Source organism: Daktulosphaira vitifoliae, unplaced genomic scaffold, assembly GCF_025091365.1.
Source record: "Daktulosphaira vitifoliae isolate Bord-2020 unplaced genomic scaffold, ASM2509136v1 Scaffold_4, whole genome shotgun sequence".
Classification (NCBI taxonomy): domain Eukaryota; kingdom Metazoa; phylum Arthropoda; class Insecta; order Hemiptera; family Phylloxeridae; genus Daktulosphaira; species Daktulosphaira vitifoliae.
Genome location: NW_026099575.1, coordinates 36408299 through 36435987, shown reverse-complemented (window position 1 = coordinate 36435987; position 27689 = coordinate 36408299). Strand labels below are relative to the sequence as shown.

The 27689-nt window shown below is 28.7% G+C and overlaps 1 protein-coding gene across 1 annotated transcript; it reads left to right on the top strand.

The window, feature by feature from the left end:
• The first annotated feature begins 3020 nt into the window (after positions 1–3020).
• Positions 3021–27689, top strand: LOC126905433 (laminin subunit alpha). The gene is made up of 51 exons (XM_050685113.1): positions 3021–3351; positions 6429–6575; positions 7658–7785; positions 8097–8205; positions 8282–8452; positions 8520–8733; positions 8810–9019; positions 9090–9362; positions 9447–9584; positions 9653–9925; positions 9991–10125; positions 10186–10350; positions 10407–10565; positions 10637–10893; positions 10949–11098; positions 11159–11290; positions 11351–11557; positions 11624–12260; positions 12396–12553; positions 12618–12774; positions 12992–13391; positions 13497–13617; positions 13680–13844; positions 13912–14393; positions 14458–14686; positions 15020–15147; positions 15213–15337; positions 16837–17141; positions 17203–17353; positions 17414–17667; positions 17740–17907; positions 20294–20751; positions 20807–21086; positions 21184–21339; positions 21396–21583; positions 21684–21892; positions 21956–22109; positions 22169–22352; positions 22425–22555; positions 23921–24214; positions 24279–24489; positions 24560–24724; positions 24783–24950; positions 25015–25331; positions 25402–25631; positions 25714–25896; positions 25980–26149; positions 26221–26457; positions 26523–26676; positions 26737–26967; positions 27043–27689. The coding sequence occupies exons 1-51, from the start codon at positions 3127–3129 to the stop codon at positions 27315–27317; spliced, it is 10968 nt and encodes a 3655-aa protein (XP_050541070.1). The 5' UTR covers positions 3021–3126; the 3' UTR covers positions 27318–27689.

Here is a 27689-nt window from a genome sequence, read left to right as displayed (position 1 = left end):
GTAAAAAAATCAATTATTTTGTATATATAATTTTAAGCCCTATGACTATAATTATCGTTGAGAGTAACATTATTTATGCACTGTGTTCAAAAGGATAATTGTACTTTAAATATTTATTAGTTATAGCATACATTTTTTGCAGACACCAATTCGAGCTCAATTTAAATAATTTTGCCGTCTGTATTAAATAACCAATTTTATAGTCAATTTTTAAATTAAATATTTAAAGATGATTTAATGCCAGATTAATTTTATTGCAAATTATAATTTTAATATTAAATTTAATCATTTATTTTGTCATAATAAATTACTATTTAAATTTTTGCTTCAGGACATTTTGATGGATACAAGAAATTTAAATTTATTTATATTAAAAATTCATTTGAAAAAAATAAATATAAATTTTTTCTTAAAGAAAATAACTCTTTATAACACTTTCTAAAATTTAAAAGTATAAAAACAACAGTTCAAGTTTGAGAAGTGTAAGTTTATTTTTCTTAGAATAATTTTAGTAAGTAACTTTTGAAAACAAAATTCTATCAACTCTTTTGACATTTGACCAAATTAAAACAGCATAAAAGTTTTTACTTATAATTTGTAAACTTATTTGAAATTTAAACAATTTGATATCTTATCATAACGAAGAAAAAACAGAAAAATAAATTGACTTGGCAAACAAGTTGAATATACGTAGTCAATCTAATATAAAGAAATAATTTTTCTATTTATTCAATTTTATCGCTCAATAAACACTGTTTAATAAACTATGTATTTTCGAACATGGTCCATGTGATATAATTTCATTAAACGCTTTCTATGACTCAAATTTTGAAGTTCCGTTTGAGTCCATTAGATGGCGGAACAAAATATATTATTCTTCATTTTGTGAAAAAGTAATATATTTTATACTTTTACTTGTAAAATTTGATTTATTGTTAAAATAATTAAAATATTTCTATAATAGTGATTAACTTGATAACACTGTTTTTTTAGAAAAATCGCCTTTTTATAAATGATTTACCATAAGCACGAAAGGAAACCAGAAACGTTGTATTTAACGAACAATTGATTATATCGTTGCTAATACTTTCGGTTTTAATACAATACATTTTAACATGCTAATAATCTATGTTAATAATAGGTAAATAATATAGAATATATTATCCAAAATTATTATATAATATTATTTTGATAAATAAAAATAACAATATTATCATGCTAGTAGGAAAAGTTACATTTTAAAATTATCAAAATTTACTTAATTAAATACACTTAAGACTCGGGATCTTTAATGGATATCTCAAAATATTTTTGTCTTTGATAAATACTTAGAAAACTAACTATACTGTTAATTTTTTTTTTTTAATTGTATGTTATATTTCAGCTAAAAACAATGAATTAATATAATTAGAACAGTTATTATTATTCATTCTTTTATCGCTTTATACTTTTATCGTCTAATTTGTTGTGTATTCTTATGTGTTACTGCATTTGCTATTTAATGAATTTATTATAATGCTGTGTATGCATTTTTTAAAGCCGGAACAAACACATGTAAAGTGATCTAATATGCATGATCGGTAATTATTGATTATTTTAAAAAATGAGCTATTGATTTTATAGTAGTTTTGGGATTTATGATTTTTAATTTTAAGGCTAATAAAAATTATATTAAAATAATACACGTCTAATGTCATCATCTGAAAGTAATGATTTCTTTACACCAAAATATATTTATATCGTTCACTTAACACACCGATTCGCTGGATCTCAGTATATTAGACATGAGAAACGAGTTTAATTTACTGAAGAGTTCATTAAAAATTTAATAGTATTTAGTATTTTACATACTACACAATACTTTTTTATGATAATTTTGATTTAATTGAAAGTATGGAGAAATAATGCAATAAGGAATCTCAAAATAGGAAATTTATTAAAATTTTATAATTTTCGTGATCAGTTAGTAGTACTTTTTGTTAATGAGAAAACGAGGAATTTTTCCTTGTCTAAAAGACAAGAATTAGTATGTTATTGTTTAAGTACTGTACATCGGCATGAACAGTAATCCCACGTGACGTTGCGACGCATTTTAAGTATTTTTAGGCGTATATTTTTGGACGAATAGTATAATAGTATGCTTTTGGGTCTCAACACGTGACGGAATATGCCACCGTCGACATCTGGTCTTTCTGGAACAAAAAATAATTCCTATAGCGAGAAAGAAAGAGATACTTGATTGGATAAAAGGATAATATAATAGCAAAGGAAGGAACCAGTGATGAACGACAAACCAGTTTTCCTTAACACTAGAGGAATAATATTTCCATTCAAAAAATTCACGTTGATCATATGAAAAATGTCCTTTTTTGCAAATGTTCTTTGTAGTTGTACGCTATGGGTCACTTAGTTGTACGTGATATTTTAGAATTTACACTCGGCAAACAATGGTGGCAGAAAGAGGTTGCACTTAACGGATTTACATAGTTTGCATTGAATAGTTAAAAATAATTTAATTTTACTTTACCATTTATGACACGGGGTATTATGATAAATTATTGTTTATATTTTATAAAGCCGATTAAATTTTTTATGTGAAATCAGTGAGCTCTTTTGCGCACTGGTATCCCGGAATCTGTAAAAGACCGAAAAACTGATTTGTTGTTATTTTTTTGGAACATCATGTGGACGCCAAATGTTTGTAAATAGTCTTGTGAGGACGTCTCTACATCAAGTGTATCTCAGAATAAACTTTTTATTAGGATTGCTCTATTATTTGATTTCAAGTCGCACTCGCTTGCTAATTTGGATTTATTATCGAACTCTATGTTACTAATTTCGTATCCTTTAAAAATGATTTTTGATCCGTTTATTGTAAAAAATGTTACAGCGGCCAATTCGCCATGTAAAGGACCGGTTTAGGGACCACTGGGCGGCGGCGGCGGCGGTGGTCGTGTTCCACAAACATGTGTGCGGTGGGCAGCGCGTACGCGTACATGCTAGGGATGAGCGCGTATCATTATTATCATCACCGGCACAGTCGGTGCATCATTGACGTGCGTATACTATGCTAGACGCCCGTCGTCCGCATTCAGCAGTCGCACAGCAGTCCGGCCGTCCGTGAATATGACCGCGATCACCGCCGTCCTCTGGTGGACCCTGTTGCTGGCCGCCCCAGCCAGGCCGGAAGTGCTCACGCCGCCGTACTTCAACTTGGCCGAGGGCCGTCGGATCACAGCCACCGCTACTTGTGGTGAAGGTCTTCAGGGTCCTGAGCTATACTGTAAACTTGTGGGTGCCAACTCTGAGCGTAACGTTGACTACGAGGGAAATCTTGTAATTCAAGGACAAGTAAGCGATTTCCCAATAGATTTATTTGAGGGGTAGGCATTTTGAAATTGGTTAGTTTTATGGAAGCTTTACAAAGAAATGTTCCTTATGGTTTTCGTATTTGTACGAAATCATTTAAAAACCGTCTAACGAATATATTTTAATTGTGCACCACTTTAAGCTTTCTATGTAGGACCGTCTTTAAGGGGGTTAATGGTTGCACGTGTCTCAGGAGTCGGGACGGACTAACTTCTCGTCTCAAGTATAAATGGTTAAGAAACCTTCTCTTTAGGAGAGGCTACAGTTGGCTGTAAAAAAATAAAACTGGAGAAAATGCTAGCCGTATTATAAGTGTAAAAACTCGTATATATCATGTATTGAAGACCTTTTATTTTACTCTTCATTTGAAAAAAAATAGAGACCGAAATAAATGAGTTTTTCATAGAATGGTGCAAATTTTAAATGCTGCAAAAGTCTTAATTGTTTACTTCATAATGTATTTTTCATCGTTAATGTAAATGTGTTACGAGTTCACTTTTGTGAAAGACACCAATTTTAAATTATTAGTCTTTTAATAAATCCATTCTATATCAAACAAAGTAGACGTAAGTTAAAAAATAAGTTGCCATTCGGATGATTACATGAAAAAACTGCATTTTAAATTATTTTCCTTTGCTCTCTTAACAAATTAAATATCAAGAAAAAAGGGATATTGCAAATTTTGAATCATTGTATTCATTAAGTATAAATGAGTAGGTAGATCAATAAATTATCACTGTTCAATGAATATTTAATAAATTTTTTTATTATTATACATCTAATATAAATCATGAGAGTAATGCCAAAGTGTCAAATTTATAAAAATAATAGGTATGAAAACCTTTTCTTATATTGTCAATTCACTGCTTTTAAATAGCGTTTTACATCCTTAATTACACCCTCGAGAATATTTTGAGTATATTATTAATTATAATTACACCACAATGGTAGTTTATTACAAAGTTTGTCTTCTTTTTCTATGAAACAAATTTTTTTCTTACTAAAAAGCTCTTTAAAAATCAACCTCCATATAGAAAAGCTAATGTTATTTATTTCGAAGAAGTACGTTTTAGAATAATAATTTTTACGATACAATTTTTTAGCCGGTAATTTCTTTTATAGAAATATTTATCTTAACTTACTTCGAAAGTAAAATGTTATATTGAACTAATTATTCATTTTTGTAACACTAAACAATCTATTCTTAGTCTAAATATGGCCAACAAAAGGAAATTAAGTTAATAGCAACGTGATTATTAATTACGAATGAAAATAAATTATCACTTATTATACTTTCATCAGGAAGATGTTAATAAAATTACCAAACATGTAAATATTTGTCTAACCACCGAGTTACAAGTATAACTAATCAATAACTTTAGTGGTCAATATAATAATAATATATATTAAGAATGATCGGTTAATCATAAACCACTCGATTTCTAGTAAAATAAATACAATATTAGAAAAAAAAATTGTATTTCTAATAGTTACTTATAATCCTTGATTTTCCAGCTAATAATGAAATTTTAGAATCATGTAAGTTAAGTAGTGTAAAATTTATTTTTTCAAATGGAAACATATAAATTTAATTAATTTGTAAAATAGATAATTATCTAATTAAGAAAATGACGGGTCGACAACAACTTTTGGGCCAGTATTTCAAAAGTTTTTAACAATTTAAAGTATGGACAGGAGGTGAAGAGTGGGTGCTACTATTTTTATCACTAGTGATTTCCCGTCAGTCATTTTTCGTCTCACCTTGGTATAAAAATGAGCATAACTTCTGAAATACTGGTCTAAAATTTGTTATCGACCCGTCATTTTCTTAATTAGATAATTATCTATTTTATAAGTTAATTAAATATGTATGTTGTCATAACAAAAAAAAAAAAGTTGTTAGCCTTTAAGCTATAAGGGATGATTCTAATAAGTCATTATTAGCTGATAAATCAAGAGTATATGTAACTATAAGATATCAACACTTTTTTTTCTAATATTATATTCATTTTGTGAGTAATCTAGTAGCTTATGATAAACCGATCACTGTGTATATAAATTAGTTTACTGGGAATGCTGAAGGATGTGAACTGGAGGGTCATTTAATTCATTGATAAAAATATAATTTGATATCTATTACATGAATAAAACGCAAAGTGATTTTTACATTATATACTATAGTAATATATTTCATAAAAAAATACACAGCAGTGGTTATTTTTTCAAGATTTTAAAAATTTTGATTTTATTTTGTTTAATGATATATTCATGATTTTATAAATATGATATAAAACACCATAGTGTATTTGCTAATTCTTAAAAAAATGTATCATAAAATATTAGGTCAAATTTTTGCCATGAACAATGTATAATGTATAAATATATTTAAATAATAATAAAGTCATTGTTTTTCACTTTTATTTAGCGAAGAGAATAAAAATTTCTTTCTGTAAAATTTAAAATTTTTTTTCTCGATAACTAATCGATAGTAAAAATATTGAAATTACTTAGTACTTGTATCCATATGTTTTAAAGTTTTTCTTACCATATTTTTTATTTTATTCCATAATATTAATAAAAAAGGAATATTATTGTTTTTTAAATGTTCCATAGTAATAGATTTTATGTTTTTTTTTTAATATCAATTGATTATTTATTAATAAATAAAAAAATCAGTTGTTGATATTAAATATCAACAATTAATATTTTTTACAGAACGTATATTTTATGTTCATTGCAATAAAAATGAAATTTTATTACTTCCTTGATAATACAAATGTATATTATATAAAGTTAAATGTCTTTAAAATACTTCAAGTAAAATTCAAGATGAAAATTTAATTTAGGTTAGTTATAATTTTTGTATTCAACATGTTATTTCAAATACATCAGTAGGTGTATGTATAGAGTATAAGCTTATGTTTTGTACACAATTATGCTATTTATAGCAATAAATTGTATTTATATAAAAAAAAATGCGTTCGATAAGCAATGCCTTGTTTAATAAAATGATTTTTAAGTGCCAGAAGTAAATAAGTCTATTGATAATTTGTTGACAGGTATGCGATCATTGTGATACTAGTCGTCCAGACAAGTCACATCCTCCAGAATATGCGGTGGATGGACAAGAAACGTGGTGGCAAAGTCCACCGCTATCAAGAGGCATGAAATATAACGAAATAAACTTAACAATCGATTTAGGACAGGTAAAACAAACATAAAAACAATTAATTACTGTTATTCAAACTCGATTAAAATCATTAACGTGTATCCGAACTATGAAATATTAAATATCCTATTATTAGGTTTTTAATAACTGAAAAGTTGAAAACTTTTTGGAAAAAGGAATGAATTTAAGAAGTAAAATAATAATTACATAACTTTAAAAAGTATTAAATAATGTTCTACATCCTGTTGATCACGTCCAGGTAGGTGTAATCTATAAAGGTCGTGTATGGTTATCACATAAAAATGGCCAACTCGCTGGTGAGGTTCAATATACTAGTAGCTAGATAAGATAACAATGAAAAGTCCGTCCTGTTGGCCTACGTAAAGTTGGTTTTCCGCTGTTCAAAAATTGCGGAAACGTGACCAATTCAATATTTTGCTTTTTTATTAAAAAAGTTTTAAGTGAATTTAAAAATATTATAATTTTATGTTAGTCGATTTTTTTTTATATTGAAAATATTTAATTTAGAAAAAAATATATTTTTTATATACACGTAACACAAATTTTAAATGATTTTTCAGAAGTGTATATCACGTAACTTCCGCTAAACAGATTATTAAACCATAATGAGATAATATATTTATGACACTATATATTTAAAATATAGTGTTGTTTTTAAATTCGTTACCAAAAATATTATATTGAATATTATTAATAGTAATTAAAATTGAAAACAAAATAATTAAATATACAGAGTGTTTAAAAGGAAAGAAACAGATCAATTGTTACAAATATAACCCTTTTCCTTACTTACATAACACCCCATATATGTGTAAGAATTATTATGATTAAAGTTAATAAGATAAAATATTTTATGACAATCTTTTATGGGACCTATTTTGACAATTTGAGTTACATACAAGTACATTAATTAAGCTAATACTATTTCGCTTTTTTATAGTTGTACGTATAAATTCTAAACTCTAAAATTTTAAATTCTAATCTTTTTCCGAAATTTAGGTCGATATTTTAACTGTATAATTGGCTGAAATGTTCAATATAATATATTATTAAGCATTATTGTAGTATTACTTTAGTAATATAGTATTTTACCTGTAGGAATTTCATGTAGCATACGTTGTTGTAAAGATGGGAAATTCTCCTAGACCAGGAGTTTGGGTTCTTGAGAGATCAGCTGATCATGGTCAGACTTATCAACCATGGCAATATTTTGCAGATAACTTAGCGTGAGTAAATAACACCTAAAAATAACTTATAGTAGCATTTTTACTGTATTAGCCACATTTTATCGATTTTATTATTGTATTTTAATATTATTTGTTGCATTAAATTAATTATAGAAATACTATTTTTTTTTTAAGACTTATCATAATTGTACATTAAAACAATATCAGTTTTTATTTGAAATTTGATTAAAATTTGTCTATCCTCTTTCATATTATTGAATATTACTTTTATGACTTAAAATAATACTATTGTTGATATATTATTTATGAAAAATCACATAAATAATTATGTTTCACTGTTTTCTTTACAGAGATTGTGAGTCATTTTTCGGAAAAGATAGTATTAAACCCATTTCGTCTGACGATTCAGTAACTTGTGAAACTGCTTTTTCTAAAATAGTTCCATTAGAAAACGGTGAAGTGAGTCAATTAGATCATAGAATTATAAAATTATCTATAAAACCGGGTTATCCTGAACTGTATGTTTTTTTTATAGATATTTGTGAAACTTTTAGCTAATAGACCTTCGGCTAATAATTTCTTCAACTCGTTTGCTCTACAAGAGTTTACTAGAGCAACTAATGTAAGGTTTCGATTATTAAGAGTAAAAAATTTGCTTGGTCATCTAATGCCTGTCGCTAGACAAGATCCTACGACAACTAGAAGGGTATGAAATATGAAATGTTTTTCAAATATTCATGATTTAAATTTTCACTTTGTATTACTATTTTTAGTACTTTTATTCTATCAAAGATGTCAGTATTGGTGGCCGTTGTCGTTGTAATGGTCATGCTGATTTATGTGATATTACTGACCCAAATGATTCATATAAACTTATATGTCGGTGCAAACACAATACGTGTGGACATAATTGTGAGCGATGTTGTCCCGGCTTTCAGCAAAAAGCATGGAGCCAGTCAAAATATGACAAACTATTTGAATGTGAACGTAAGTAAATTGTTATCATGTTACAATAATGTTTTAATTTTTAATGAATTATATTTTAAAAATATTCATTTTTTAGCTTGCAATTGTTACGGCCACTCGGAGACTTGCATCTATGATAATGCCACGGATGCCGCTCATTTATCAATCGACATTCATGGAAAGTATGAAGGAGGTGGTATTTGCCAAAATTGTAGGGATCACACTATAGGAATTAATTGTGACAAGTGTGCGAATGGATATTATAGACCATTTGGAAAACACCTAAATGAGACTGACGTATGCCAACGTTAGTATATATATATATATAAAAAAAACTTTAACACACCTTAGAAATAATTTTTTTTGTTTAATTATAGCTTGCGATTGTAACCATTTCTATTCTACTGGAAATTGTTCTGAAGGATTTGGAAAATGTGAATGTAAACCCGCCTATGCCGCACCAGACTGTAAATCTTGTAGTGAAGGATATTATGATTATCCTGAATGTAAACCATGCGAATGTTTTCCAGAAGGTACACGAGGTAAACAATGTGAAAATAACGGGGGAATGTGTCCATGTAAGCAAAACTTTGGTGGACAGTTTTGTTATCAATGTGCTGAGGGTTTTTATGATTTCCCTGAATGTAAACGTAAGTTCTGATAGTAAAAAAAATAGCAGCAAATAGTATAAATAATATTGATATTGTTTTCATTGTAATTTTTATGGATTTTAGCTTGTCAGTGTAATGAAGTAGGATCCAAAAATGCTATTTGCGACCAAAAAACAGGTCAATGTGCTTGTCTCAGTAATTACGGTAATCAGTCTTGTGATCAATGTAATCATGGTTATTATGGATTTTCATCATGTTCATGTAAGATTTTAAAACAATATTATTTTTTAAAATATTAAAATAATATAGAACAATTAATTTAATTTAAGATTGTAACTGCGATGCAATTGGATCATTGCCAGAAATTTGTAACAAAGTAAATGGACAATGTTTGTGTAAGGAAGGATATGCAGGTCCTCGATGTGATAAGTGCTCACCTGGTTACAATGGATATCCCGATTGCAAGCCATGTGGTTGTTCAGAACAAGGAAGTGCTTCTTCAGTATGTGATGCTTCAGGAAAGTGTCCATGTCTACCGAGTTTTGCTGGAAAATCGTGTGAACAATGTAGTCCCGGTTTTTATCAATATCCCGATTGCAAACGTAAGAACTTTTGCTGATTAGTAGCCATTTAAAATGTATTGTAACCAAATGGTTGAAAATTTTAGATTGCGATTGTAATAGTCAAGGTTCTATTGGTGTATCATGCGATAATGACGGTAAATGCAAGTGTAAGCCGAACTTTTCTGGAACGCAATGTAATCAGTGCAAAGAAGGGTTATATAATTTCCCGATTTGTGAAGGTGAATAAGATTAAAGTAGTTTATACAAATTAAATTAACTTTTTTTTGTATTTTTATTAGAATGTAATTGTAATCCGGCTGGAGTTCTATCAACATTTGCTGGTTGTGGATCTTTACCATTGGGTGAATTATGTCAATGTAAACCCAGAGTTACAGGTAGAATTTGTAATGAGTGCCGAGAATTGTACTGGAATTTAGAACCAACAAATCCAGAGGGCTGTCAAGGTAACAAGCATGTAGCTTATCAAATAACACAAGTTATTATACTAGACTTTTTTCAGAATGTGATTGTTTTATGCCTGGAGTTCTTAGTGGAGTAGGAGTGTGTAATCCAAAATCCGGTCAATGCGTTTGTAAACCTTCAGCTACGTCAAGAAGATGTGATGAATGCGCTGAGGGTTTTTATAGTTTGGACGAAAATAGTTTGTTTGGTTGCTCAGGTTTGTTCATATAATAAAAGGTGGTTTCCCATAACAAAATCTTACCATTGACCTCTGTTTTTTAATGATAGAATGCGATTGTAACATCGGAGGTTCAATAAATGAAAAATGTGATAAGACAACAGGACAATGTTTATGTCAGCCCAGGATTATTGGTAGAGCTTGCACTGAACCGATGCAAGCTCATTATTTTCCCACTTTATATCAATTTTTGTACGAAGCAGAAGATGGGAGAACTCCAGTATTTACACCTGTGAGATATGGTTTTGACGAAGAACTATTCCCTGAATATTCATGGAAAGGTTATGCTGTTTTCTCTCAACTTCAAGTAAAAAAGATTCATGTCATTAATGTATTGAAATTTAATTGAATTATGGTTTTAGAGCGAAATAGTTCATGAGATTAATATTGACAAACCATCTATTTATCGAATTGTTCTAAGATATGTAAGTCGAAGCAACGAAACAATAGTTGGACAAGTATCTGTTACACCTGAAACGCCTAATAATATTAATATTGAACAAAAATTTATGGTGAGTATATTTTCATAAATTATAAACAATGATAAAATTAATTTTTGAAAATATTTTTAGGTTCAATTAAAACCATCAAAGACGCCTTCTCTTGTTACTGTGTCTGGGGCAACTAATAACATACCTTCTCCATTTGTTATGAATCCGGGTCGATGGGCAATTACAATAAAAATTGACCAAGGGTTATTTGTAGTAAGTATTTTTTACTTTTAGTCACATTTTTATTTGTTAATATTTTAATTTTTACTTCAGGATTATTTTGTCATTTTACCTGCTGAGTATTATGAAGGTAATATTTTAGTTGACAAAGTATTAAATCCGTGCATTACAGATAACATAGAAGACAGTCTTTGTCGACATTTCGACTATCCAAGTATAACGAATTTTGACCAAGTTAGAAGTAATTCAGCTTTGATGTCAAATGGAGATGATCCCATTGATTACTTTGATGATCTGAAAGTATTATAATTTACTACCGGTTTATTAATATTCTTTAAGTATTTAATTAGGATTTATTGTTCACAGCAATTAGAAGTGTTAGGTTTACCAAAACTACCAATGATTAGTGAAACCCAACCTGAATTGAAACTTGAACTTCCAACTAATAGTCCTGGCCCTTATGTAATTTTGGTTAACTACATAACTCCTTCAACTGTTCAAACTAAAGCAATTGTAGATGTGGAAGTTAATGACAAAATTAATTCGGGAAAAGTAATTCTTTATGCGTGTCACCACACTACTGTTTGTAGACAAGCGGCAGTAGATGCAACTGGAAAAGTAGCTATATTTAATATAAACGACACAAATTCAAAAATTTTACTAAAGGGTGGTCAAGATCGAGGCCGAGTTGGTATAGATTCTATAGTAGCTGTACCTTTGAAAAAATGGTCTTTAGATTACATCAATCCCAATCCATCATGTGTTAAAAAAGATGGAAAATGCATACATTCCTTATATCCTACCCCACCAGATACGAAAAAAGTAGAATTTAAATTTGGAAACGAAGCCCGTTTAGCACAATCTGGTCCTAAAAACGTCAACGATAACAGTTCAGCATTGGTATTGGTTGATATGCAAGATACCACTGTCGATCTCGCTGGAAAAATACCCAATCCTGGTCCATATGTTTTTATTGTTCATTTTTATCAACCTGATTTTCCTAGTAAGTATTCTAAAAAATGCATTCCTAAACATTCGCTTAAATAATATGAACATTAGATTTTACTATACTTATTAAACATTTCTTAATAAGTTATTATCAATCATAAAAATCAATGTGATATATTTTATATTTTAGCTTTTGAAATGAGTGCACTAATTCATAATGGACAAACTTATGAAGCAATATTGCCTATAAAACACTGCCCATCGAATTCAGGTTGTCGCTCTGTTATCGTACAACCAAACGGCAATACAGAGTTTCATCTTACTGAAAATTTCTTACTAACTTTAAATGTAATTTGTTTCAATATTTTATTATATGTTAAAATACTTATACTTAATTGCGTTTGTACATTAGGGATTAAATCATGGAAGTGTTTGGTTAGAATACGTGTTAGTTGTTCCAGCACAAGAATATACAGAATATATAATCAAAGAACAACCATTTGATTACACTGGTTTATTTATATCAAAATGTGGAACTAATAATTTTTATATGAATTCATCTACTACAGGTAAAAACTACATTTTTAAAAATCTATTACCATTGAATATAATATATTACTTATAAAAAAAAATTATTTGAAATTATTTACACCTAATATTTATACTAATAATAAAATAAATAATTAAAAAATGATATTATGTAAATGTTTAAAATGCTTTTTTTATATAAAAAAAATATAAAATAATTTTTAATTATTATAAATATGATAAAATTTTCATGTTTAGGTTTTTGCAAAGAGTCCACTTTTTCATTAACAACAGCTTATAATAGTGGAGCTCAGCCTTGTCTTTGTGACTCTGATGGGTCATTAAGTTATATATGTGATCCATTTGGAGGTCAATGTCAATGTAGACCAAACGTAATAGGTCGACGTTGTGAGATTTGTAAGACAGGATACTTTGGATTCCCAGACTGCAAATCGTGTGATTGTCCTTCAGTTGCTACATGTGAAGCCACCACTGGAGAATGTATATGTCCACCTAGAGTAACTGGTAAAAATTGTGATCAATGTGAACCGATGACTTACGGAATCGACCCAATAATTGGTTGTGCGGAATGTAAATGTAACTATTTTGGAGTAGAAAAAGGAAATCTTCAATGTGACTTATTTAATGGATCATGCGAGTTAGAAAAAATGACTTTTATATTAAATTAATATACATAAATAATTAATATTTTAAAGTATTGTGTATATTCGTTGTAAATACTATTTATTTTTCTTAATTTAAGGTGTAAACAAAACGTTGTTGGGCGAAGTTGCGATCACTGCCGTTCTGGTCATTGGTCATTTCCTACGTGTTTATTGTGCGATTGTGATTATAGAGGAACAACTAATGAGATATGTAATCAGGTAAGTTATTATTTCAAGCTAAATTGTATAAACAGTTTTTTAATATCAATTTATTATTTTAGCTTACTTCTGAGTGTTACTGCAAAGCTAATGTATATGGACAAGCTTGTGATCTCTGTAAAGAAGGTACATTCAACATCCAAGAAAAAAACGAGGAAGGTTGCTCAACATGTTTTTGCTTTGGCAAAACTAGTAGATGTCAGAGCTCTAATCTTTATAGAACTGAAGTAGTCATACATTAGTTAATTTTTTGCTCTTTGTTATTTTAATTATAGCTAATAACTTTGTTTTTAGATAACTATTGTAGATAATTGGTTGATAAAAACAATTAACGTTTCTACTAAGTCTGTTATGGTAGAAGAGATGCAAATAACACCAGAGAAAATAAGTGATCAAGAATTTGGTGTAGACTTAACTGCTAAAGAATTAGAACAAAAGGTTACCTACTTTAGTTCTCCAAAAGAGTATTTAGGCAATCAGTTAAAGTCCTACGGGGGATATCTTAATTTTACCATACAATATACATCAAATCTGTTTGGAAATGCAGTGGGTGGTGCAGACGTTATTTTGAATGGTCATGATATATATTTACATTACTTTTCTTTGGAACAACCGGCATCAAACACATTGTTCCCGAATTCCGTTGAAATCGTCGAGCAAAGTTTTGTATTAACAAATGGATTGCCAGCAACTAGAGAGCAAATTATGCAAGTTCTTCAAGATTTACAAGCAATATATATTAGAGCTACATATTGGGAGCCATCTGTTACAACACGGTAAAATTGAATCATTATTCAGTATTTAATGTTTATATTATTAAATTTAAATTATTTGTCGTAGAATTTCTAATATATCATGGGAAACTGCACAAGAAGAATATATAATGTCTAAAGAGATTGCAACAGCTATTGAGCAATGTCAGTGTCCACCTAATTATGTGGGATTATCTTGTGAAGAATGTGCTGATGGATACTATAGAGCACAATCAGGTCCATATGGAGGATTTTGTGTTCCATGTAATTGTAACGGGCATTCAGCCACTTGCGACAAAATAACTGGAATATGTGATGTAAGTAGAAATGAATAATTTCTATCTAATTAATCACATTTTTAAATTATTTTATTTATATTTTATATTAACTCACTATAATTATTATTTTCTTCTGAAAATTAAAAAATTAGAAAACAAACCTTACGTTCATAATTATTATTTATAAATTTTAATTATTCATCTTCTTTATCTTCGCCTTTATCTCAACTATTTGAGATCAACCATCCTTATCTTAAACTTCGACTTAAGACGATCTCACACATCATCTACACACACATCAGCAGTTTTCATAATTATTATTAAAATAATTAAAATATTAAATATTATAAATTATTAAAACATATTATATAGAACTGCAAACATAACACTACCGGAGAACATTGTGAAAAGTGTATTACGGGATATCATGGTAATGCAACTATAGGCACGCCTTATGATTGTCTCATTTGTGCATGTCCTTTACCAATTCCTTCAAATAAGTAAGAAAATTCCTTGGTAGTTTTTAATTTTTTTTTTACAAAATATTATTAAATATATTTTTTAGTTTTGCAACTGGATGTGAAGTTAGCCCTGATGGTAATAAAATTAGCTGCGATTGTATCTCTGGTTATTTTGGAGCAAGATGTGAATCGTGTAATGCAGGGTTTTACGGAAGTCCCGAAATACCAGGTACATATTTATAATTTATATGCATTTTTTCAAAAATTCACTTATTTTTTACCTAATATTTATTGATATTGATTTTATTTAGGTACGGTGTGGCTGAGTCCGTAACGCGGCAGTGCTTGACACGCACTGCCTCGGGTTCGAAACTCAGTACTGGCGGCTTCATTTGCCGAACAAAAGATCAGTTCGGTATTTGGAGTCGCCATACCTCTCTTCGGCAACGGACTAACCACCCGTCCCGGAGTATCAATGGTTCAGAAACCTCCTTCTATGGAGGAAGCCGCTATGGCCATTAATGGACTTAAAATGCGTTAAATAAAAAAATGGATTTTATTTCATTTATATTTATTGATATAAGATTTTATGCACAATACAAGTTCTAAATAATTTTCTCCTTTTTCCTTGTCTTAATTCCAACTACTTGGGGTCGGCCACCCTTATTCTAAACTTCCATTTACACGATTACCCACATCATTTACGTTCGCACAATCGTCCTCATATCGTATTAAATTATATCCTTCCGTCTCTTTTTTGGTCTTCCTGTACTACTTCTTCCTTCAAGCATTCTTATCTCTGCTACACTCATTCTCTAGTCTAGTTTCTTGTCAACCACCCAACACTCTAAACCATACATTATAACTGGTCCCATTACAGTATTATAGAATTTAACTTTCAACCTCATTGGAATTCATTTATCGCATAACACACCAGACGCTTCTCTCCACTTTTACCACTCACACTTAATCCTGTGTCTTACATCATCATTAACACCACCGCTCTTTTGCACAACTGATCTTAAATATTTAAAACTTTCCATCTCTCTTATCACGTCTTCGCCTATTGTTACTGAACTTTTCATTTCACCTACCTCGTGTTCTCCTTTGTCAAACTTATTCTTAAACCCTTTTCTTCAAGAGCTAATCTCCACACCTCTAGCTTGTGATTAATTTCCTCCCCTTTTTCTTCTATTAACACTATATCGTCAGCGAAGAACATCTCTTTAAATACAAGAGAGAACGGTACCTCTCTTGTATCTCTCTGACAATTTCATCCATAACTATAGAAAATAAGTAAGGGCTTAAAGTAGATCTTAATTTATATGTAAAAATAAATTACTCTATATTATTTTTTGTATCCAAAAATAAGTATCATCATCTTTGTAAATATTTATAAGCTTAAAAATTAACCTTTAAGCCTGAAAAATAAAAATTTTATGATAATCCGTCCAGATTCTAAAAATAATTTGAATATAAATTGAATAAAACAAGTAGATAAAAGAAAACAAAAAAAAAAAACTCAGCACGGAGGTCGTGGCACAATGGTGACATGACATAGTTGCGTCAAGTATAATGATATCTGATAGTGATTAAAATCACTATCATAAAAAACACTTCGATGTAAATCTTTAGATAGTGTTTAATTATAAAAATTAACCTTTAAATTTTATGATGAAATTCTAATTTTATATATATATATATTGATTCTTTTTAATATAATTTTAGGCGAAGTATGCAAAGAATGTCAATGTTCTGGTAATATTATTAAAGAAGACCCTGCATCTTGTGATTCTATCACTGGAAGATGCACTCGTTGTTTAAACAATACATTTGGTGAATCTTGTCAGTATTGTAAACCAGGATTCTTCGGTGATGCAATAAGTTTAAAAGATTGTCAAGCATGCGATTGTGACAAATGTGGTATGGATAAATGTGACAATTATAATGGAAAATGTGTATGTCAACCAAATGTAGAAGGAGATAAATGTGATGCATGTGCTGTCAATCATTATGGGTTTGGTTCTTGCAAGGTATTGCGTAAAAAATTTACAAGTAAATTTTTAATTAAAAAATTTTAATTATTTTTTTTAGGGTTGTAAGCCTTGTGGTTGTGGTTTAGCTAGTGAAAGTTCACAGTGTGATGAAAACACGGGAATGTGCCGATGTAAGCCAGGAGTTGCTGGTAGAATGTGTGATAGATGCAAACCTGGCTACTGGAACTATACTTCTGAAGGATGCATATGTAAGTATAATTAATCAATGTATGATTACAAAAAATTATAGCTTAAGTTTATTTATGTAGCTTGTGGTTGTAACTCTGAATACAGTGTTGGTATTAGTTGTAATCCTTTAACAGGACATTGTGAGTGTTTGCCAGGAGTCATAGGAGAAAAATGTGATCATTGTCCACATCGATGGGTATTAATTCAGCCTGGGCCTAATATAGATACTATAGCGGGTGCTGGTTGTTTTGAATGTGACAACTGCACGCACGCTCTTCTTGATGTGACAGATAATTTGTTTTCAAAGTTATACCCGGTATCAAAAGAGTTTGAGGTAAGTTTTCTGCACATATTTTTGTATTTGTTATGAATATAGCTATGTATTATTCTTTTTTTATAATTTTAGACAGTAGCTTTAGGATATTTTACAACTCAGCGATTGCTCCATATAAATAAAACTGTATTAAACTTACAACCCAATTTAACAAATTTGGTTATAAGCAATACGGATCCGTTTTCGTTAGACCAACATTTATTTGATTTCCAGAAAGAGATTGAGAGTTCAAATAGAAAGGTAATAATTGGTTTATTTTTTTTAAATTTGAAATATATTAAATTGAACTATGTATGGGTTCGGTTTCTTCTTTTTAGGTTTCTTTTATTTATTTTTAATACACGTTTTAATTAATTAATTGTAAAATTTTTTGATGCCTATTTGAAACATATTAAAAATCAATTTATTATATTTACCGAAAATTTCATGATTCTTGGCTTTAATGCTTAATAGCTGCCGAAACTCATGATTTCGAATAATTTTTCATTTTAAAGTATATTACATTAGTATTAATTTAATATAGGTCTTTTAGAATATTATCAAAAATGATTTTTAAGCTCCCACACTACCTTAGTTAAAGATTGAATTTAAAGAAAACCATTTTATAAGTAAGAAAAATGTTTAAAGCCTGAAAAATAAAAATTTTATGATAATCCGTCCAGATTCTAAAAATAATTTGAATATAAATTGAATAAAACAAGTAGATAAAAGAAAACAAAAAATAAAAACTCAGCACGGAGGTCGTGGCACAATGGTGACATGACATAGTTGCGTCAAGTATAATGATATCTGATAGTGATTAAAATCACTATCATAAAAAACACTTCGATGTAAATCTTTAGATAGTGTTTAATTATAAAAAATTAATGGATTATTCCGAAAGCTACATGATCTGTTATTTTCTTATTTACATCCTGATTGAGATATAGTATGTCGAATGAACAAGGGATATAAATACTACTTCTCATGAAAAAATTGTATTGATCCATACATTTTTCAAAAAGTTATAGCATAATAAAGTTAAAAATGTAAAATACAAAATCGAGAATTTTCACACTAAAATAGCATTTGTTAGCCATTTTCACCGTAAAGACAAAATAAAGTCCGACATTTTTTTTCCATAATAAAGTATATTACATTAGCTTTAATTTAAGATATATATAAGTGTCAGACTTTACGGAACACTTTCAANTAACACTAAAATAGCATTTGTTAGCCATTTTCACCGTAAAGACAAAATAAAGTCCGAAATTTTTTTTCCATAATAAAGTATATTACATTAGCTTTAATTTAAGATATATATAAGTGTCAGACTTTACGGAACACTTTCAAATGTTAAGTTGAAAAAGTTGTTATTTTAAATCCTCCCTTGTGGGCAGGTAAAGGGTCAGATTTATAAAAAAAATATTGCAAAAGAAAGGTAAAGACATTAAGCATCTATATAAAAAAATGTATTGATTTAGTTTTTTTTAAAAGTCATGGCAGTTTTAAGTAAAAAAAATTGAAAAAATGTCGAAATTTAGGGATTATTAAATTTGTAATTTTTTTGGAGATTACCCCCATTTAGATACGATTTATGATCTTTTGACATATCGTTGAAAAAGTCCGTTTGGTGAGACCTGNAAAAACTCAGCACGGAGGTCGTGGCACAATGGTGACATGACATAGTTGCGTCAAGTATAATGATATCTGATAGTGATTAAAATCACTATCATAAAAAACACTTCGATGTAAATCTTTAGATAGTGTTTAATTATAAAAAATTAATGGATTATTCCGAAAGCTACATGATCTGTTATTTTCTTATTTACATCCTGATTGAGATATAGTATGTCGAATGAACAAGGGATATAAATACTACTTCTCATGAAAAAATTGTATTGATCCATACATTTTTCAAAAAGTTATAGCATAATAAAGTTAAAAATGTAAAATACAAAATCGAGAATTTTCACACTAAAATAGCATTTGTTAGCCATTTTCACCGTAAAGACAAAATAAAGTCCGACATTTTTTTTCCATAATAAAGTATATTACATTAGCTTTAATTTAAGATATATATAAGTGTCAGACTTTACGGAACACTTTCAAATGTTAAGTTGAAAAAGTTGTTATTTTAAATCCTCCCTTGTGGGCAGGTAAAGGGTCAGATTTATAAAAAAAATATTGCAAAAGAAAGGTAAAGACATTAAGCATCTATATAAAAAAATGTATTGATTTAGTTTTTTTTAAAAGTCATGGCAGTTTTAAGTAAAAAAAATTGAAAAAATGTCGAAATTTAGGGATTATTAAATTTGTAATTTTTTTGGAGATTACCCCCATTTAGATACGATTTATGATCTTTTGACATATCGTTGAAAAAGTCCGTTTGGTGAGACCTGAGAGAAAGTGGTAATAGACACAAAAAAAAACACATCATTGTAAAATTAATACCTTCTGAGCTTCGCATCAAAGCTAAAAAAATGTACAATATTATTTTTACTTTATGATTAATTAAATCATTCGAGACACAGAATTACTCTTTTAAAGTGCTCTAAACACTTTTTTTAAGTTCCCAACTTGTATTTCTTTCATGATTGATTTATTTAATTAACTTGATAAATGACAACATTCTTAATATTCTTAGGCTAAAACAGCATTAGCAGATGCTTTAGCATTAACATCAAAGAGTGATCTCATTCATAATAATGCAAAAGAAATAAAGCATTCTATGGATCAAGCGGTTGTAGAAACAAGGTCAGCTGTTACTGATGTAACTAATTTAGCTCAAAGTTTACAAGATGGAGCTGGTCCCCAGATTGATTCAGCTTTAAATGATGCTCAAATGTTCATGAACAAAATTAATCAATCTCTGCCTAATACAGAAGATAAATATGAGGAGACATCAAATGCTTTAGATAAAGCTGTAGATTTACATGGGAAAATGACACAATTTACAACACCTTTGAAAGAACCGCTATCATTATTAGAACAATTAAAGAATAAAATGGGAACATTTAAAAACAAAATAAATGATATTAAAAATCAGACGGATATTGCGAGAGAAAAAGCATCTCAAACAGCCTATATAAATGATTATAATAGGTATGTTGAAATATTATATTTAATCATTGTTGTTAAATTACTATACACGTTTTAGAGAATCATTATTGAAGCAAAATGACAGAACTAGTGCTTTAATAAAAATTAAAGACGAAGCAGACAGTGCAATGGGTAATTTAACGAAATTGGCTAAAGATGCCTTAAGTAACCTAGAAAATTCCAGACAAACATTTGCTAAATTAGGATTAGAAAATGAATCAATGAAAGCAATTAAGAGTAAGGTTAATTCTGCTCTTGGCGCAGAAGAAAAAAAAATTGAAGAGCTACAGGTTGGCATAAATAAGGCTCAATATCATGCAAATACATTAAAAGAGCAGGTAAAATAAGTAAAAATTGTTTATAATAATTAAAAATATACATTTTATATAAATATTACCTTATATTATAATTTTTTTTTTTTTAATTATAACAAAGGCTGATTTCATGGAATCTTTAATTAAAAATTCAACATCTGCATCAGATTCTGTTATCTTAGCAGCTAATTCTTATAAGAACATCGCCACAGAAATACAAAAGTCTTTTGATGCCTCAATGAACGCAAGTTCTGCAGCTGAAAATGCAATTGAAAAAGTACGTAAAAAACTTTCACACTATAATCTTGAATATATTTTGTATTCACATTTTAGTCGGAAGGAATTGGTGAAAAAGTTGTAATAGCTGATCAAAACTCAACAAAATTATTCCAAGACGCCAGAAAATCATTAGCAGATGTTCAAGAAGGTCTTGAAGAATCATTGAAATCTGCACAAGATTTATTATTGAAAGTTAACAACACGAAAAAAGAAGTAAATGACAGGGAAAATGAAATTTATAAGTAAGTATTATCAAAGTTAATTTATAAGTTTTAACTTATAAATACTATATTATAATATAAAATTTATGTTTGAAAAAATGTATAAATGTTTTAAAATAAGGCAAGTTGAACATCTCATATCAACAGTCGCAGATATAAATTCTGATAAAGACGTAAAAAAATCGTTAGATTACGATGAGAAGTCACTAACAGTTATTAAAGATTACAATGAATTAGCTTTATCTTTGCCAAAAAATTTAATTGCTTCCCAACAACTAAATAAAGATGCTGAACATGCAAAAAAATTCATTACTCAATCTAACAACCAGCGTAAGTTTATACAATTATAAAATACGGTATTCACAGAAACCATACTTATTTTGATTCTTTTAGTTGACATAGCATTATCACTTTTACCTAAAGCAACTAGTACATTTGATCGCTTAAAAGATAAACCAGAAAAACTTAATAAAAAAGAACAACAAATTAAAACAAGTCTAGATTCTCTTCAGAAAAAAATTGCTATTTGCAGAGAAATGATCAATAGGTAATTATGTTCAATTAATAATTAAAATAAAATAAAATAAAATAATTAATTAATTTCAGGATAAAAGTAGGAGTTAGTTTAAAAAGAAATTCAACTCTTGAACTTCGAAACCCTGAAAATTTGGCTCAACAAGGAATCAGTACTTTAGCATCAATATATTTTAAAACTGATCAACCAAATGGTCTTATATTATACTTAGGAAATGAAGTTGGAACTAGCCGAAGAATGAGAAGAGCTAAAACGGTTTGCTTACATACTTGTATAATGATTTTAATAAAATATGGACTTAATACATATAATATAAATAATTAATAGGATGATTTCATGGCATTACAAGTGCAAAATGGTTATTTAGTTTTGTTAATGGATATTGGATCAGGAATTTCTACTATTAGTAGTAGCAAGAGAGTATCGGACAACAAATGGTACAAAGCTACAGTTGAAAGGTAAATGATACAAATTTGGAGAAAATTTTGTGTAACACAAATGCTTTAGTAAATGTTTATTCGAAAGTTTCAATTGTGACCATACTATGTTCCCTATAAAATTGAAAATTAAAAACGTACTATTCACAAGGCAACTAAATTGAGCTATATGTCATCAACGAGAGCCAATATAATGATACAAAAATGATGATTATATAAAAAATGTGTGCTATCATTTTTTACTACATTATAGATGAAAAACTATTTTTTTTGTTTAATATAATCTACAAATCAAAATATGCGTAAAAACAGCACCAAACAATTTTTGAACGAAGAATGTTTTTAATATCTATATATAAAATGGAAAATATCTAAATGAAAACTCTTTTAATTTTTGATATAATTAAAATTATGCTGTTATTATTTTTTTAAACAATTTGTACAACTTTAGACTATTTTAAAAGTATATTTCTTGTTATTAATTTTTAATAATAATATAAATAATTTTTTTTTATTTTTTATTTCTTTAAATTTCAAAAAAAAAATCGTTTTTAGTTTTTCTTACAACAATCTATCGAGGTATTTATTGAATTATAATCATTTTAATACATAAAGTAAGTGTGTAGTACATATGTGTTATAAAGAGAAAATAATCCTAATATTCATAGGTTTTTTTATAATATATATATATATATACTTGGCTTCGCCAAGCTGAGGTCCAGCTCCAGTCTCGGTGCCTTGCAGGACTCGTTAATATTATGACTAAAAAATGGTTTGGTGTATTCATATAATTTTACTAATTATTATTTCATACAACAGATGAACAAAAAAAAACTTAACAACCGTTAAAAACAATCTTTAAATGCCGTGTCATTAGTGAAAATTACATATACTAACATTAACAAAATTGAGTTGTGTAAAGCAAAATCATATCCTATTAAAAAATGTGTGTAGAATTTAAAAAAAAAACATAAATGCTTTATAACTCAGCCAAAATTAACAGATTTTAACGAATTTTTCTGAGTACATTTTTAATGTTATTGATCAGATCTGGTAAAAACTTTAGGCTTTAAATCGAAAAATATTGACGGCAATAAGCGTTTTTATAAAATTTTAAAAAGCTCAAGGTGTGCTAAAAAAATTTTTTACATCTTCACTAATAATTTTTCTAGAATAATGTCGAGTTCATTCATTGAAAAAAAAAAAATTTGAAAATCGTACGTCATTAAGTAATTTTTCCAGCATTGAATAATTTTTTTAAATATTTTTTTTGATATAAAAAGAGTTATTTGTAATAAAAAAAATATATAATTAAATTTATAATTTTTATAAAGTTTAAATTACCTCATATTTATAGATATTAAAAAAATTTTACTTTGTTTTCAGAACTGGAAAAACAGTGAAGTTAACTGTTCACGAAGATTTAGGAAAAGACGCAAATTCTGAAACATTGTCTTATACAAAAGAAACTATTCTTCCCGGGAACTCTTCAATTATGAATTTAGATAAAGATCATTCTAAATTATTCCTTGGAGGATTGCCTTTCTCATTCCAATCTCAACCTGGAATAGTAGAACTATCTTTAGAAGGCCGCGTTGAAGAACTAATGCTTGGAAGTACACATATAGGACTTTGGAACTTTGTTGATTCATTGGGTGTAAATGACGGATCAGTAGAGAGGTATTTCACATAAAAATATTAAAATCCTTAGAAATATAATATTACAATAAAATAAAATGTATAGAGATCAATTAATAAATGCAACAAATCCATCTGGATATCGTATGAATGGCGAAGGATTTATTGTACTTAATTCTGCACCATACAAAATGAATGAGAGATCCTCGATTGTATTAAGTATAAAGACCACATCTGCAGATGGTTTGATATTTTTAGCATTTAAAAATAATCACTATATGTCCATTGAGATGGAAAATGGTAATATTGTTTCTAAGGTAAATATTATTCTACTTTATTAAATATTATTGTATCTAACAGTTATATTAAAAATTATCAAATTTACAGCTAAATCTTGGTAGTGGTCCGAGTGTAATTACGTCTAAAGAAATGTATAATGATGATAAGTGGCATTCAATTGAAACAACAAGGTTAGGTAAAGAATCTGTATTAAAAGTTGATGGAGAAATTATAGCTTCGGGGACGTGTCCCGGTGATGTTGCTGATCTTCAAGTATATAATTTGAAAAACTACAATTGAATTTAATGTTAAAATGTTGATAAATTTTTAGGTATCTGAACATTTATACATCGGGGGTTATCCGGGCAACCATGGACTAGAACAAGTTACTAAATACAACTATGATGGCTGCTTAGATCAAGTACAATTTAACGAATTCCAAGTTGATTTAAGTAAAAATGTTAATGCTTTTGGTATAATTGCAGGATGTCCCGAAAAGGTGCAATTCTATATTTAATTTGATGCTTTTTAGTTAATATAATTAATTACATTTTTTCATACAGTTTACTAGTATTGTATCCTTTGAACCTGGTAGTAGGGGTCATGTGAAATGGCCTAATGCAACAGCGTCTGATAATGTTATTGATCTAATATTGAGATTCAAGACTAGTTACCCTGATGGTGTATTGGTTTATGGTGTGAATGGACCGGCTATATTTTCACTAAAATTAGAAAATGGAATTTTAGTTTTCAAAAGTGGTGGTGTTCAAGTTTCATCTACACAATCTACAAGATATGATGATGATCAATGGCATGTAGTTTTCGCTGCTCATTCGCCACAAGGACTATCTTTGCTTGTAGATGACTATGATAGTTTCCAGTATGTTATAAATACTTATCATAGTAATAAAAATTTGTTTCAAAAAAAAAAAAATTGCTTTGTTTTTTAGATCTGATCGATCACCGAACCCAGTTAGATTTTTGTTCTCCGATTTTTACTTTGGAGGTGTTCCATCTTCAGTTGATGCAGCTGCTGCAATATCACAATCATTCATCGGATGCATTGGAGATGCCACATTCAATGGAAAAATAATAAATTTTGCGCAATTAACTGAAATTCCAGGAGCTACTATTGGCAGGTGTTCAGGACCTCCAACTCCTGGAAGCAAACTGCCAAAACGTAATGAATGAAAAATAGCATAAAACTTTTTAGTAATAAGGTTGGGTTCTAATTCAAGTTATTATTTTTGTTTTTGGTGTAGGAGGACCTGTACCTCCAATTGATAAGTATCCGGACACAACAATAGCTCCTGTACCACCAATTACTTTCCCTCCTACGTTCGCTCCAGATGAAACGACAAAACCAACTCCTCAAAATTTATGTACCCTTCCAATAGTCCCTCGTGATGATCCTGACATGACAAAAGATAGTGGATACAGATTCGGTATTAATAACCAAACTCAGATAACATTATTACTTATTTTAATATATATAATTTTTAGTAATTTATTGATAAATATGTTTTAGGAAATATGATTGGAAGTAGATTTGAATATGATAACATGATTTTAAAGCCTAAAAATATTTCAAGTGAATTGTCTGTAGACATTAAAACAACAAGTAGTGAAGGAATTATTTTCTTCGGTCAAAAATTAGAAAGTTCTGATATGATAGCTGTCTACTTATCCGAAGGAAAAGTAATTACAAAAAAAATTGTCAATTATTCGAATTAATCGAAGAAAAATAATATATACGAATTTTATTTCAGGTTTACTACCAATTGAGTTGTGATTCTATACCAGCCACAATTATCGCACAGATGCCAGTGAACGATGGAGAGTGGCACACAGTTAAGTGGTCTAGGTCAAATACCAAAGCTGAATTATTTGTAGATGGAACATTAGTTGGCTCTAGTAATACAGCAGATTGTAAATTGGACATAACTCCACCATTCTACTTAGGTGGAACCAATCCTTTAGATTACCAAAAAGTTATAGACCTAGTGGTAATTTAAATTATTCATGTATATCAAAAAAACATTTGTAACAATTAATTATTTTTGACAAATAGAAAATGAATGAAACATTTGAAGGTTGTTTGAGAAGATTTAAAGCTAATTCAAAAGAGCTTGGAAATCCTGACCGTAAATTTGGCGTATCTAGATGTTCTGATAAAGTAGAAGGAGGAGCGTTCTTTTTTGGAAACGGCGGTTATATAAGATTATGTAAGTCACATATAAAATGAAAAAAAAAAATTTCATTACATTTTTTTTTATTGTTTACAGTTGACAAGTTTGTTGTGGGTAAAGAGCTACGTATTACAATGCAAATAAAACCTAGGAGTATTGATGGGACTTTAATGTCTGTAAAAACATCTAAAAGAGACCATTTGCTTTTGGAGTTAAAAAATGGAACTATAACATTTTCTGTTAATACTGGAAAAGGGCCAATGTCAGCATCATATTCTCCGGCATCACCATACTTTTTGTGCGACGGACAATGGCATACAATTGAAGGTATGAACATTTTTATAACTTAAATAATACTAAGTATGTAATTACAATTATTTTTAATACGAGTTCTAATTTTAGCGGTAAAATCAAAAAACGTAGCCCAAATTGGTGTTGACAATGATTTTAAGCCTCCTGATCAATTTGGAAAAGGAGGTTCAGTTGATAGTGTTGGTAAACAGTTGTACATTGGAGGTCATCCACTACAAAAACGTAACGGAAACTACAATAGATACATAGGATGCATTAAAAACATTGAAATTATAGATAGCTCAAATGAAAAACATAACTTTAATAAGTTCCCTACACAGATGGTACAAGGTAATGTGACATTAAACTTATGTCCAACCATTTAAAGTTACCATCCATTAAATTATGTACAGGAATTAACAATTAAAAAAAGTTTTTTAATTATATTTTATTTTGTAAATAATGCTACTATATCATGATTTATGTTAATAATTAGGTATAGTTTATTTATTATACAGCTGATATAATTTGATTGTGAAAAAATAAGCTGTTTAAAGTATATTAATACTGTACAAATATAAATTTTAAGAGCAGTAAGAGCACCCAAAAGACTTTTAATGCCAATTTATTAAAGTTATTTAATATAGTTATTAATTAAAATAAAATATTGTTAAATGAATTATTATAAATGATTTTCTTTTTTTAAAATATATGAAATTATTTTATTAACAGCATCTTAGTATTGTCAAAATTAATAG